Source organism: Diprion similis, chromosome 9 (genome assembly GCF_021155765.1).
Source record: "Diprion similis isolate iyDipSimi1 chromosome 9, iyDipSimi1.1, whole genome shotgun sequence".
In the NCBI taxonomy this organism is placed as follows: domain Eukaryota; kingdom Metazoa; phylum Arthropoda; class Insecta; order Hymenoptera; family Diprionidae; genus Diprion; species Diprion similis.
The window spans coordinates 1,950,486-1,965,588 of NC_060113.1; the positions used below are offsets into that span (position 1 = coordinate 1,950,486).

The following is a 15,103-nucleotide window of genomic DNA, read 5'->3' on the forward strand; positions in this document are numbered from 1 at the left end:
GAAAATATAACTGCACTTGCGGCATTGATTGACCCCGTAACGATTTCTTTCCGTTGGAAGAAAAAAAAATACAAAAAATTATCAGACGATTTGTTCTTTTCCCTTTCACCTTTGAAATTCGAATTTTATTGATATCTCGATCGTTGATATACTGTAATTAATCCTCTTTTATCTCGGTTCGAATATCATTTTATTTCAGAGAAACGATTAGATTGGAATATATCTATAAAAGTTGTAAAAACCGTACCTTATATACGTATAACGTATATATTACTAAAAATACTCTCACTTTTTTCCTCTAAAAAGCGTAAAACTGTTTTAATCAACTTTATGAATTAATAATCTGAAATTTTATTTGAACCCGGTTATTCGAATCGAAGGTTCAGGTTTAGTTCCCTGGATTCTGAAAGCTGAAAACCGTTCTGAAAGACTTTGCATCGGCGCTAAGCCTCGATCGTTCCTCTATAACTGTTTCTGATTTACATGTACGCCAAGTAAACTAAGAAGGAAGTACCGTAATCCAATGCACGGTGAAATCAATTAATTTCTCAAACTCTAGCTGCGCGGAGTATGGAAAATAGGTACGTATGAATATAATTATAAGCACACTCGCCACGGGACTGCTGACAAGTTTATTCTGGTACAAGTGAGGCTTGTGTTTTACATGATTAATTAATACCGAGCAAATAACCCGCGGAGGAATACCTGAGCGAAAGAAAATTGTTTTCTTCTTTTCATCAAAATGCAATTTTTTATAAACGAATTCAAAAATAAACTAAACCTTCGACGAAACTATTTCAGAGATTTGAGTTTCCTGGTAACTTTTGCAAATTATCGAAAATATTTGAACAAGTAAACTTACAGTTTAAAAGGAAAAAGTTTATAATTACCTGAATATTGAGAAAAATGTGTGAAAGAGAGAAAGAGAGAGAAAAAAAAAAACGGGGAATCTAATTAAGTGAGCATAATTATTTCAAGTAAAGTATAGTTCTTTCCCAGAATAATATATGAAGAATTCAACGCCGGATGCCTGGTCCGTGGATTTAGGCGATTTGAATTAAGATTCTCGGAGATTCGAGATTTCGAACAATGGAATCAGTTTCAAAACCAGGCTAGATTTATCGATGGTCTTGAGCGACTGAGTATAGTAAGTAGCAGAAGTTTTCGTGGATTGTGAAATTTCCTCATGCAACTGCGATGAACAATTGGAATGCCGGCCATTTGTCGAAAGTTAGCGTTAAATTTACTCGAGGATTTTAGAAATGACGAAAGAATAAGAGAACCAGGGAAAAGAAAAGAAAAGAAGAGAAAAGAAAAGCAAATTGAAAGCTCTCTTTCCTCACGAAAGTCCGGCTTCGGGCCAGGGAAACTCGACTTTGGATGCCCCATTTTCATCCTGCGCCATCACAAGCCTAGCCAACAATGAACATCAGCCCATTTAGCCACGTAAGTGATCATTAATATTTTCAACACGCGAGTGAAACTGCAGCACGTGGGTATCTCGCTCGCTTTGTAATATATGCATATTACAGGCTAGCTTTCATCGAAAGATCGGTTTCAGCCAGCAATTGTAGAGGAAAATTAAAGACAGTTGCAAATTTTTTCTTCACTGGATCTTATTTCGCGTTATTCTTCGTTCTGAATATTTTTTTTTTTTTCTTTCCTTTTTTCAATATTTCTTAAATTTCTTTCTCGTATTCAGAAAATGTTTAAAAAAAAATTTTCAAATCGATGTTCTCGCGAAAATTAACTCAATCCAGGATAAAATTGCAATTCCTTAAATTGCAGTTTTCTTCCTCGTCGAAGCAAAGTTTCAACCGTTTAGTCTAGCTCCTTCAAGCTTCTAGAAAATCTTGTAAAGTGCACGTTTATGCATCTATCGCCGCTGCGGGAGCAGGTCAAATATCTGCTCGAGGCGCGCAAGTGAGAGAGTTAATTAGTGCGGTAAATTGGAGCTGAGAACAGGTAACAGGTAACAAGTAAGAGGTAACAGGTTATACGACTGTCAGCCTTCCTTTTGATACAAGATACAGAGACTCAACGCACCGATCTAGCATGTAATCGAATTGTGCTACAGGTTTTCGATCGGAATTTCGCGCTTTCCGATTTTTCATCGCACTACGAAGAATTTCATTTCATAACGTAGATATACGATTGTTAATAAAAAAATGTGTACATTTTTCTATTCCAGGAGAAAGGAAAACGAGAAAAAACAAAACTTATTATACAGTAAATTATATTAGGTACGAAAAATCGGTTTAGAAAAGTGCGCTTGAAATTATTTCTGATTATTGTAAATTTGAATTCGATGTGTTACTAAAAAAAAAAAAAAAAAATTTCTCTTCTTTTTCCTTTTCAATTAAAATAAATTGTGTTTTTTTTGTTGTTGTTTTTCTAATCAACCGAAGAATTGAAATGATTATTATATATTGGCTGATTATTATTCAGATTATTATATTAATCGTGAACAGGAAGTGCATCGCATAAAATATGCCTAATATACGTATATCGGACTTTCTAAGCTCTTCTGTCGCAAGGTGAGAATTTAATTTGAAAGTTTTGCTTATCGTGAGCCATAAATATCGGACCGATGACCGTTTTCGCGAGCCGATTATTCCACCTCGTATACATTTATCGTATGTATAACAGAGTACGTGTATCCTAGATTATTTTTCACACACACGCACACAGTATTTAAGTTACTCCGCTGTCATCGCTTTGCAGTTATCTGCATTAACCACCGTAAGAATAACGTACGCAAAAGTTATAATAACCCGAGTTACTGCACGTGTTTAAAAGAGGAAAGAGTTTAAATTTATGTACCGGAAGTATCGTTTTCTCATTTCTATGCTCATCTAGGTTGACCGTGGTCGACAGCCTTATCGCAATACCTGCGTAGTATAGAAGTGTCACAGTTTTCGCGTTTTCTTTACTAGTTTCTTTTCTTTTTGTTTTGATTCGTTTTTTCTTTTTTTGGGCCATTTTTTCCCCACGCCAACGAGAAACTTGACATTTCTTTCGTTAGATTCTCGCATCGTTTGACGTCGTGTTTATACTGTAACGAATGCTCAATGAGAAATTGAAAAGAAGAATTAAAAAAGGCTTTTGGTGTCTGCAACGAAACATTAAAAAGAAAAAAGACGGTGTAAAACTAGTGTTTTTTTTTTCACTGAATAGTTAAGCTATATTGTTTTGAATTTTATCCTAAAACAATTAAAAAAAAACAAATTACACCCTAAGCTATTTTTTTTAATTCTTCTCTTCAGTTATTAAAAACTGCGTCGATTGTAAAAAATTGCGGCTATTCGTTTGAAATGAGATCGTTTTTTTGCCAAATTTTTTTCACACTTCATATCGATTCGATACCAAGTTCGAAAATTTCAAGGTGGACAAATGAAATAAATAATTATAAGAAAACAAAAGTAAGATGAATTTGACTAAAAATATTACAACAATAGACTCGATGCGGTTGCCACAAACCGCGCCAAATTCCACGTTTCATTTGATTTGTTGTTGTATTGTCTTTTCTTTTTTAATTTGTATTGATCACCGAGAAATCGTTACGACTTATTACCTCACGAAACGTTATTTGTTAAGTAACTTAATATCGACCTTGATCCACCCGAACAATTTCCCTGCTAAGTCAAGGACCTGCGGTTTCGCCGTAATACAATTCGATGATAAAAGAATCTAAAATTCTTACGAAAATGTGTATTCGAAGTGTTAAATCGAAGCTCTAAAAAAAATTCACTTGTCTTATCTTAAAAAATAATAGCTTATTCATACTTTTCAATTATACATGAACAAATAAGCAATAGACTTCATCGATAAGGATATTCTGAAAATTACATTGTTTTAAAAAAATTAAAACCTCTGATGCAAATGTCGAGGATAAGGGTGAAAATTAAATGGTCTACAACCAAAGATGATTATTTATAATTTTACTCACTTTTCACACCGGAAAACTATCTCTGGTAACACTGTACTATATATATATATATTTATGTATACGAAGAAGAAAAACAATCCGCACTAGATAATATCTCAAAAAAAAAACAAAAAAAAAAAACTTTTTCTCTTTTCTTCGCCACCGGAAACGCGACGATAATTTGAAAAATCAACTTTTGAACACTTTGGCGAGCGTTCTTATCTGTGTCGAATTTGATGTTTGGTTTACAGTCACGCGGCAGCCGTTCGTTCAACACTGTGTCCGGTTGTCCGAGGCTTCTTGCCGGCCTCTCTTTGCCCCCCCATATCAACCTAGAGAATCCAGAAGAAAGTAGGCACGCCACTCGGCTAACCATACCTTGCCTTGCCTTACCTTGCCTTGCCTTGCCTTGCCTTAAGTTTCCTTAAGTTGCCGACAATCGAGCAACGAAGGAATTTCCACCACGCGGTTATTACACTTTTTTAGTTGGTATACGTTCCCACGTCGGATTCAAATCTTCACTTTTAATCCCGCGGAAGCCGATCGTTCGTCTCATGGTCTACTTAACTCGGACTCCAGCAGAACTGCTGACTTACGAAATTCTGGGTAGAAAATGATCGTTCGAAGTGATTTTTTCTTATTGGCTATTGTGATTTTTTTCACGCGTTGGATACGATTTTTTTTTTCCCACCTTTTTTTGATCGGGTATTCTTAGTTTATTAATTTATTGTATCTACTTTGGGTTGGAACGTTAGGAAGGAAATATTTGTTTTTCTGCAATTTGTAAGGATTTCTTTAACAGCACGTTCATTTTTCAAGGGTCAGAGATCTTCGGATCGAAAATGTGTCCGCAGGCAGGTGTGACGCATTAGACTTACCTTCATTCTGCGCTTGTTAGACTTGAAGTTTCACTTTTTAAGGGCACCGGAAAGTCAAGTTCCGCTAATTATTGCGGTTTTATAAAAATGTTCTAATTTCTGTTCGTAAACTGTTTGGAATAAAAGAAAAACAAAATAATAATGCTCTTTCAAAATTTCAGAGTAAGATTTTTGCCAATTTATGCGTCTATCAAATCCGTCATTTTTTATTTCAGATTTCTGTGGCTAATTACAGTATAATAGATAAATCATTATCTATGTATCATAGAATTTGAATCCAGATGTATAGACGACATGATCTTACGGTTGATGATATTGAAGCTTGTATAAAACGGTAAAAACTTAAACTAATTAAAAAATGAAAACAAAGTATTATTCAAACGCAAAGTGATTTGGGAAAGTGGAAAATAATTTTTCGATTTTTCCCCTCTACCCAGTTTTTTTTCTTTTCTCGTTAAATAATTTCTTGATTACTTTTTAGTTTTCGATTTCATTAATTAATTTATTCCACAACTCAATTTTCCCACTGATTTAAAAAATTCCTTTTCAACTAAAACATACCTACGTAGGTATACAAATATATATATTGTGCTTTTCTTTTCACTTATTGTTACATGCGCTCGCGGACGTTTCTATATTAAATACGCTATCAAATCTAGTCTACAGTTTATCGCAACATGTGGAGCAGATAATTGGGTCAATTCTCAAGCCGGAAATTATACCTTCGAATAGAAAAGTTGATTGCGGATATTCGGTCGCCTCGGTTTGTGCAGCAACGATCGAGCTGGACGAATCCGGCAGCGACGTACAGACTAAAAACCATCAGAAACTCTCTGCAGAGAAAAAAGCAGATTGAGAGTAAAAAAGAGGGAAAAAAAATAAATAAACAACAACCAACAACTGATCATCATAAACTCCACGCCCGAATGCGCAACATCAACTTTTGAGGACGATTCTTCTTGCTCTCTACTTCCTAACGCGACTACTTTACGATTGTTCTACCATATAAAGTGTAACGAACCCAATTGTTTGTAATTACCTCACTCGCTCGCTATAGAAAAGCTGGAAAAATATATGTAAAAGAGATAGAAAAATAAAAGAAAAAAAACGCGGGAAAAAATCAAACAATTTAATTATACCTAATAGCTGATTTTTATCTTGTTTTCACCCCAAGTTACACTCGTTAATTAATTAGTTAGCTTGATAGTTGGCCGTTTAAACTTTCTTCTAAACTCGGCAACACGTCTATTGTTATAACATATATGTATAGAAACACCGCGTGTGACGACAAGTTGAGAAAAGTTTCCGGTCTGTGTTTCCTTATCGGAAAAAAAGACAAGACTTGTAAGTAATGGAACGAGAAAGATACGCGATAAAATTGACGCGTCGTAGATTCTATTGGAATCTATTTTTTATGTTATATGTACGTTACTCAAACCGAGTAAGTGTGATTTTTTCTATACGATTTACAGCAACTTTAAAGATGATATTTTCACAGAGAGAGGCTTTGTTACTCATATATGTTGTACCAACCATCTAGCTCAAGCGATGATTGACTTACTACTTCGAACTAAGAGACTATTCTTGAAATAAAAAACAAGTAAACAAATTTCTCTTCGAGCGTATTGAAGACAGTTTCTTATTCTTAGAATTCGAATGCCAGAATACACGAGTACTACCTACCATAAAAATTCTACCAGTAATTGGATAAAGACGAATGAAGTAAGCGTAGTTGGAGAAAAAATGACATATTTTATTATTTTTTTTATTATTTATATATTAATTTCACTCTAAATAAATTCCCTTTCCGTTTAGCTGGATAAATTTTAGCAATAAGCTTTGTACATTTATTCCAATGGTATGCAATAAATAATTTATCGAATCCGAGCACATCACTTAGGATTACCATAAGTGTTATAACGACACAAACGCGAAGAGGATCAAGATGTGGACTCGTGTGGGTAGAAATGAACGCGTGATACAAAACTGGGCTGTCAAAGTGGCGTCGGGAATAATATCGGTGTCATGGAAAGTTTAAAAGTAAGCAAGCTACTGCTGCTGCTGCTACTACTGTAGCATCTTTAAGCGCAACGCGTTCTAGGACTGATCGTATTTCCTCAGCAGTTAATACGACAAGTGTATTCATGACGTAAAGCTTCTTCCGTTTTGCTCGAAATTCTCTAACAACGACGACGAATCACGGCTTCGAATCATGCTTTCGTCTCCTTCTGCCAGAATCATACTAGATCCAAGGATCGTTTTCGGTGCTGTACATACGTCGACGATACGTCGTCGCCTAGTCACAGGAAACTCTCACCTTTTTCTACGTGATCACAACGACGAAAGACCAGTCGAGTCACAGTCGTCACGTACCGGACAGGAAACTCTGCCTCAGACCCAGAAATGCCTCTGGATTAACTCGGTCGATCCTGTTCCCGATTTCCTTTCGATTTTCACCGTCGGAATTGAGCCGGGAAATCGCGACGGTTTTTTTTTTAGGATCGGAATTTGAGCAGGGTTAACGAACCTTTCATCCTGAAATTGCGAGACGATCATAGACGCGAAGTTTAATGAAACGACGACAAGAGCTTAAGGTCGTTGGAAAATTTGAACGGTAAAATTCTGAGGATCATAAAGCGGTTGAAAAAGTCACCTGAATACTAGTCTAAATAAACGTAAAACGTAAAAAATTTTCACTTTGAATAGCGAGATTTTCGCAAACACCTGCAGCCTAATCCTTTGGGCCATTTTTATGTCTCACAGCTCGGGCTCATTAGCCTGAATAAAAAGGGCAAGAAACAATGTCTGAGTCCTTTTTCACAATCCATTAAAGAGACGGGATGAAAAATCGGAGGCTTTTATCGCGTGAAGGAAACGTAATGCTGAGCAGAGATTTGAGATCTTCGGAGGAAGAAGAGGGAAGGAATATGAGATGGGATCAGAAAGAGTTGAGAATTCTAAGTCGTTCCAGTTCACGTCTTCCTACTTATACCGCCTTGATGGATGCGAGTTCTTATTACATTCCAGGACGCAGAAACTCTTCGGTTTGCCAATGGCCATTTGTCTCTTCTTCAACTCCGCAGACGGCGCGGTAAAACCGACTAAGAAATTACGTCGTTTGGATATATATCGAGCAAATCACAGACGTCTACGGATTCTTCGTTGCAACAAAATTCTTCCTCGAATTTCTTCAAATTCGATTCGGATTGTAACATTGTGTGGATCACGCATTTCTCAACGCGTTTCCGTTTCCGTTTCCGTTTCTAACAATAAATCTCGGACACAAGTGCATTCGAGAGTCAATTTCGAGAGTTGAAAAACTCTTGGCAGACAGTCTTGGTTGCCAGATGCTGTGATTTCACATCTGCACTTACGTTATGCCGTTACGAATATCATCTTGAATTTCTAATGTCCTATTTCACCAAGTTTCGCGAACGGGTGAGAAGGATGCGATAGACGATTAGGAACGGCTTAGAAAAAAACGTCTCTTCGCAATTTTCGAAAACGTTATTCACGAAAAAAAATACTCTTTGAATAATTGTGTCGTTTATTTGGAATTGGGGGTATCAATTAAGGTACCTACTCAAAAAATGGCACGGATACGGAGAAAATCGATCAGGATTTATCGTTTCATTACCATTCTAGGCAGACTGGAAGAGTTCTACGAGCTTCAATTACACTCTGGCGTGGCAAGTAGTGACTTTCATACGTTTTTGAATTATGCAACATTTCGACCGCAAACAATGATTCACACCAACAACGTAAGAGTGACTTTACAATACGGTATTATTCGCATCGTACAGAATTCACGCAGCGCAGTTAATACTATCTTGTGTTATTTTTTTTGCCTCGGTTCGTCTTCGTCGTTTCTTCATTCTTGTTCTCCTCCATTTTTCGCATCCATTCTTTCTTTCGTTCCAAATATTTCCAACGTCAACGTGTACGATCATCAACGTCGTCGTCGGTATAATGGAATCGCGGAAATATTCTCGAGCACACTTGAGAGGCCGTAGTCCAGGGTTATGCAATAGCAATTCATCGCTCCACGGAAACCGTATTAACAGAGATCATGTATTTACGCGTTTCCTGCATCAGTTGCCATTACAGTTTCCGTTATGAGTCTGTTCGAACTTTCTAATTCGGTCTTACAGCTGCAACAGGAAGAATTTACATTTTGTAAAGTGGTTCACTGCGATCAAAGAACTCTTACCTAATTGGAAGAAGAACAAAAAGAAAAAAAAATTAAATCAAAGTTTGCAATATGAATTTATTGCCCCGAAGTTGCGGAAATTATTGATCTGCTATCTAGAGGGGTGCAGAAAATTACGCATCTGGCGAAAGGTTAATCTTAATTTACTGCGAGCTTGAATATATCTTTTATTCAGAGTCCATATAATCTCGTTAAGCCTGTGGAATTGAGGCGGGCGTTGCTCAAGACCTTGATTCATAATTTAAACCGTCAAGGGTGTCGTGGTCGACAAATTCTTATTCATTTGTCAATTAACTATGCAGATATATTTTACGATGGTATTTAAGGAAGTGAACCAAGTAACGTTCTAAACTCAGATTAAATCTGCCAATATTAACACCGATCATCTTTCCAGACATGTTTCAGCTGGAATTCAACCTTAACCGTCGTCCATTGTCGAGTAAATGAATTAGAGAAAAATCAAGTCCAAGTCTTTTTCTCCTTGTAAATACTTCAGGATAACAGGCAACATCAATCATGCTAGACGACGAGAGCGGACGACGAATTCTTGCGTTACATAAGTACATGACTTTATTGTAAAATAATTATTCTATATACCATTATTCATCATCATATATATATACAATATATATATATATATATATATATATATATATATTATTCATCGAGCTTATAAACTATTGACACAGCAAATCGTTGGGCAAGTCTTGGTATCCCTTCGGTGCGACTCCTCTCTTGATCACGTGCGGTATGGTCTTCGGAACCATGCTGTAACCGGAAAAAAGATCGTCTGCTGAGCAATCGGCCGAGCAACTTATAAAACGTGATGACCAACCTTATACAGTCGATGATCGGGCACACAGAGAGACACAAGGTGCATCCAGTGCAGTCGTCGGTGACATGTGGAATGTGGGTCTCCTTGTCGAAAGTGATCGCTTGGTACCCGGAGTCCGCGCAAGCCATGTAACACTTGCCACAGTTTATACACATGTCCTGAAAGCATAGAAGAAACGCATTCAATGGCCATCGCGATGGTCGATAGCTGCAGAGGTTGAAGACAGCTCACACTCACGTCATCGATCAGTGCAACGACCTGCTGCTTATTGTTCAGCTGCTTGTAACTTCCTATGTGAGGCAAAGCCTGACCGACAATGTCTTTCAGGGCCGGAACTACAGCGACTGGTCGAGGTGTTGGTCTGAGAAGAGGTGGTGGACACCCTGGAAGATCAGCTGCTGCTTTTAGTTCCGCGATTTTTTCCTCCCGAAGACGTTGGTATTCGCCGTAGTAAGGAATCTCCTGGACGAGAATTTGGGGTTATCAGAGCACGTGATAAGGTTGAAGAATCCGGTCTGGTCGTTGTCTTTCATACCTTTCCCAACGCGTGCTTGAGCGACACGACAGGCTTTCCTTTCTGGTGTTTAAACGTCGGTGGACTCTGGCCGTCCCAGTCTTTGACCTGCTCGAGGCTCCTGAGGTACAGTAGAGTCTTTAATCCAGTGATGTAGTCCTCGATGAGGGTGAAGTCCTGGTTCTGTATGGCACTTCCAACCTGAAAATCCACGGATGGTACAGGATATCCCAGAGTGCTTGAAGACAGTCGACCTTATCAATTCACCTGTAAAACCGACGCTCCGCACTGCATAAACTGGAATGAAACATCCGCGGAATCGATTCCACCGATTCCCAGGATCGGGAAGCCTGGAAGCGCGCGAGCTATCGATGATATTGCTTTAAGCGCCTGCGGTCTCGTCGCGTTTCCGGAAACTCCACCGTACGTTGTTTCCTTTGCTGATCCAACAGCCGGCCATGGCGATCCGTCAGCTTTGACTCCCATCAGACCAGATACCGTGTTTATTGCAGATACGCCATCCGCTTTGCCTGCAGTTTAGTGAACGACAGAAGGACGTCAGGTTTGTACGATACTGAGAGAACCGGCAAAACTTACCTTCGTATGCTGCTCTTGCTATTAGTACGATATCGGTGATGTTTGGGGTCAGTTTTACGAAGAATGGAATCTTCACGGCAGCTCTTACCCACCTCGAGATGTTCCTTACCAGCTCAGGATCCTGGCGGTGAGATTCAGGGATAGTAAAGAAGGACTTGACCCGACTTGTTATTGAGAGTTACGAACCTGTCCGCAAGCTAGTCCCATTCCAGATTCTCCCATTCCGTGGGGACAGGACAAATTCAGTTCCAAGGCATCGGCGCCTGCAGCTTCCGCTTTTCTCGCCAGTTCTGTCCAGTCCGATTTGTTGTAAGTGCACATTATGCTGGCGATGATTATCTGAGAAGGAGAAGAGCCGTTAGTTTGAATTACGAAAACCGATTAGCTCGAGATCATTTGTAGTTTCACTCTTCGACGTTATGAACAACCTTCGAAGGGAAATCCCTCTTCAACTCTGCGACGCTGCTGCACCAATACGCCTCTGTTTTCTCACTTATCAGCTCGATGTTGAGGAAGCTGCCTTGCTCCGGTCCATAGTGATGCCGAGATGTTACACCCTTGACGATACGGGGCGAAACGTTTGTCACCATATCCTAAGAACATGGTTGGTAACCGGTCATCACTGGACTATCCAAAACAGGCAAGGTGGAATGCTTGTTATTCACTTTCAAAGTAATCACCTTGTCGAGGGCGAATGTTTTCGTCACAGCAAAGCCCCATCCTGCTTCAAAGGACCTGCGAATCATGGCGCTTGTCGTTGCTGGTGGAGCTGAAGCCAGGCCAAATGGGTTTTCGAACTTCATTCCGAGCAGTTCGATGCTCAAGTCGACCTCGTCGATCGGCGAATGAAACTTAGGAAGCTGGGGCTCGTTGGGCACGGGACTTCCGTTGGATTCCTGAGGGTATAGTGAAGTCACATCATCGTTTGGAACAGTAAACCTTTAAGGGGGTCATAGACAAAGTTGATCATTCGAAATCTCACCTGAATATACTTGTGAATACTCCATGCGGCGGTTTTTCCATCGTTAACAGATTCGACAGTGGTTTCGGAAACCCCGGCGATATCTCCACCGAAAAATACACCTGCCTCGGAACAGGCCATCGTGTTGACGTCCACTTCCGGTAGCCCCCATCGATTCAATTTCACTGGCACCATAGCATCCTTGACTGAAATATAAGAATTTTTATCAATTCAGGGATCGCCAATCGAATTCCGGGATTCTTACCGTCTGTGGCGTAAAGGCCAGATCCGAATGCGGATATGATGAAATCTGCTTTCAGTCTAACGATTTGGTCCTCATCTTCGATCCATTCTCCGTCATCGAGCTGCTCGGTACGGTAAAATTCCATAGCTGCGATTCTGCCTCCTCGAACGATCACCTCCTTTGGCGATTGAAACGGTACGAATTCGCACTTTTCCTCACGAGCCAAGTCCATCTTGAAAAGTAACGAAGTACATCGAGGGTGAAAATAGACTTTGTTTGAACGTGCAATGTGCATGCATTGTCATTATCGATGCACTGACCTCTTCGGGAACGGCGCGAATGTTTGTGAAGCCTTTTCTGAACACGACGAAGACCTTCCTGGCCCCACAGCGTAATGCTGAGGTCGCGCAATCGAAGGCCGTGTCACCGGCACCAAGGACGATCACGTTTCCATGCAAACTGGGTAAGCTCGTACTCTTGCAAGCACACATACCCGGCTTGCTGTTCTTCGCTACCATGGGTAGAAACGTTTTTGACGTAAAGAAGCCCATTTCCTCGGTAAGATCTTTGAATATAGGTATAATTTTTGGTTCCGGAAGACCGATTCCTATGAAGATAACCTTGTAATCGGAGTTCTTCAGCCCCTGCAATTCCATTACCACTTTTTAAACGTATTCGGAAATAATTGGAATAGGTTTCAAAAGTGGGGAACAAGCTACAAACCTTAACGGTCAGATCTTGCGTAGACAAGCTTCTCCCCTGCTCAACTTTCACTCCCAAATCTTTCATCAGATCTAATTCGAACTGGATAACCTCGTAGGGTAGACGGTACTGCGGAATTTCGGATGAACTCAATCCTCCAACATAGGATTCTTTCTCGAATATCGTGATGTCGTCGTAACCCAAACGCGCCAGGAACGTTGCGCAGGATATTGACGCCGGGCCGCAACCGATCAAGGCGATTTTGGTGTCAGCGTGTGGTATGGTCTGTCCTGGGATTTTCGTCTGTGGAATTCTCATCTGTTTGAACACCTGTTCGATATAAAAAAGATAATCATCCCACTGTTCGCTGAGTAAAAATACAAAAATCAATAAAAATACAAAGACAATAATATCTGACTCACGTCAGTGGCAAATTGCTGAAGTCCTCCAATGTTGATTGGCCCCTCTTCTGTGGCAAATAAGTTGCATCCTCCGACGCAAAGGTCGCTAGTGGGACAGACCATTCCGCAAGTAAGTCCCAAGGGATTGTCGGATAGAATTGCTCTGGCAGCCCCGTAATAATTTTTGTTCGAAATCGAGGTGATGAAGCTTTTGACGTCCAGCTGAGTGGGGCAGGATTTTTGACACGGAGCATCGGCGCACTTCAGACATCTTGCCGCTTCCCGAAGAGCACCTCTCTCGCTCAGAGTCGTGTGCTTTATATCGTCGAAGTTTTTCGTCAGTGGAACACAAGACTGGAAAATTGAAACGGTCTATAATTTTGTCCTGTTCCGAGACTCGAGTCCGAGTGAAATATCGACATCGACTGATTCTTTCAACTCACGCCACATTTTTTCCCGATATTCCGCTTCCAATGCTGCTTGTTTCTTTTCGTCTGCGCTGACGGTACCAGATTCGTGTAATTCTTTACCTTTGGATTCAGGATTAGGAGATTCTGAAATGGGGACGGTAAACATTAGCCTCTTACTTTTCCCCGTGACGTTTCTTTTCCACACCACTGCAGGCGATCATGAATTTTAATCGATTCTAAAAAAACGATGCCCCACCCTCGAGCAATGTTGACCTAGTTTCGGGTCTCAAGCTATGACACCCAATGACGGAATGAAAAAAACAAGCGAAAAATACCACCAGATGTTATAACTTATAGAAGAAACTACACCTGGTGTACTAATTTTCAAGACGAATACTGAAAAGCTTGACATGGAACCCGGGCACGTTTAGCCTTGGGGCAAAGAACACAGTTACAGTGATTGTTCAGCTTACTGGGTCGGAATTCCTACGCTTGCATCAAGTCTGGTAAACAGACGCGTCGAGACCTCGAGCAGTAGATACGTCAGTGATATTGCGCTTATGCAACGCACAAATGGCAAGTCAGGCTTTGACGGTTATAAAAGATCGTCTGCAGATCGTATTGAACTTTGTCCTATGTAAGGAATTCGCGAATACCTAGTTCGAATTGGGTCTCAGTCTTGTTTGTCCTTTGCTTGCTAGTTCGACTAGAGCAATACATCAGGATACTTTTTATCCCGATTCGTGACCTCATTAACTATTATCAGCGTTTGAAAGTGGCGCGCAATCGCAAATTATTATCGTCACGGTTGGGACAGCCATGTGATAATGTTTACTCACGATGCTTTCGACACTTGAATGTCTGATAATAGCTATGTTGGTTACACATAGTAGTAGTAGTAGTAGTAGTAGTTGTGCAGTAATTAAAAATATTGTTTTACTCGTTTCTATGCTCACTTCGATGTCGGGTACATCCTTGCTCAGCAACGTCGGCGTTGGAGTCATTTTTCCGAAGTCTTGTCACAATGTGTCAAAAAAGTAAAAACTGGCAACCAAACACTACCAGAACTTAAGAGGTACAAAACAGCAACCGATGGATCGCAAAAGGCACTGAAGCAACTGACTTCGAGTCACCCGATGAGCGAGTAAAACTAGTAAGTATTCAAACTCGTAAACTGCGCTTTAAATTGTAAGAAAATTGTTGGTGTTATTATTATTATTGCCAACGTAGCCGCTACAGCTGAAGCAACTCTGTCTCCGAGCTGTTGGTATCGACTGAGCCTCAATGAAAAGCCGTTCTTCCAGCCTTGTCGCGTAAATAATCACATCTTACAGAGACACGCATACAGACAAGCGAACGGCTTTATCTTGGCATTTCCAACACATTGAAAAACACGTTCTAAACGTCAGCGTCACGGTGGATC

The 15,103-nt window shown here is 40.0% G+C and overlaps 1 protein-coding gene across 1 annotated transcript; it reads right to left on the reverse strand.

The window, feature by feature from the left end:
• Positions 1-9,676: 9,676 nt before the first annotated feature.
• On the reverse strand, positions 9,677-14,961 carry LOC124410633 (dihydropyrimidine dehydrogenase [NADP(+)]). The gene is made up of 16 exons (XM_046889145.1): positions 14,637-14,961; positions 13,714-13,824; positions 13,292-13,624; positions 12,891-13,199; positions 12,488-12,811; positions 12,189-12,399; positions 11,945-12,129; positions 11,643-11,858; positions 11,391-11,555; positions 11,149-11,301; positions 10,963-11,083; positions 10,633-10,895; positions 10,387-10,566; positions 10,089-10,313; positions 9,852-10,009; positions 9,677-9,784 (listed from the first exon to the last, which is right to left on the reverse strand). Exons 1-16 carry the CDS (start codon positions 14,682-14,684, stop codon positions 9,694-9,696), a joined length of 3,093 nt encoding a protein of 1,030 aa, XP_046745101.1. The 5' UTR covers positions 14,685-14,961; the 3' UTR covers positions 9,677-9,693.
• Between the last annotated feature and the right edge of the window lie 142 nt (positions 14,962-15,103).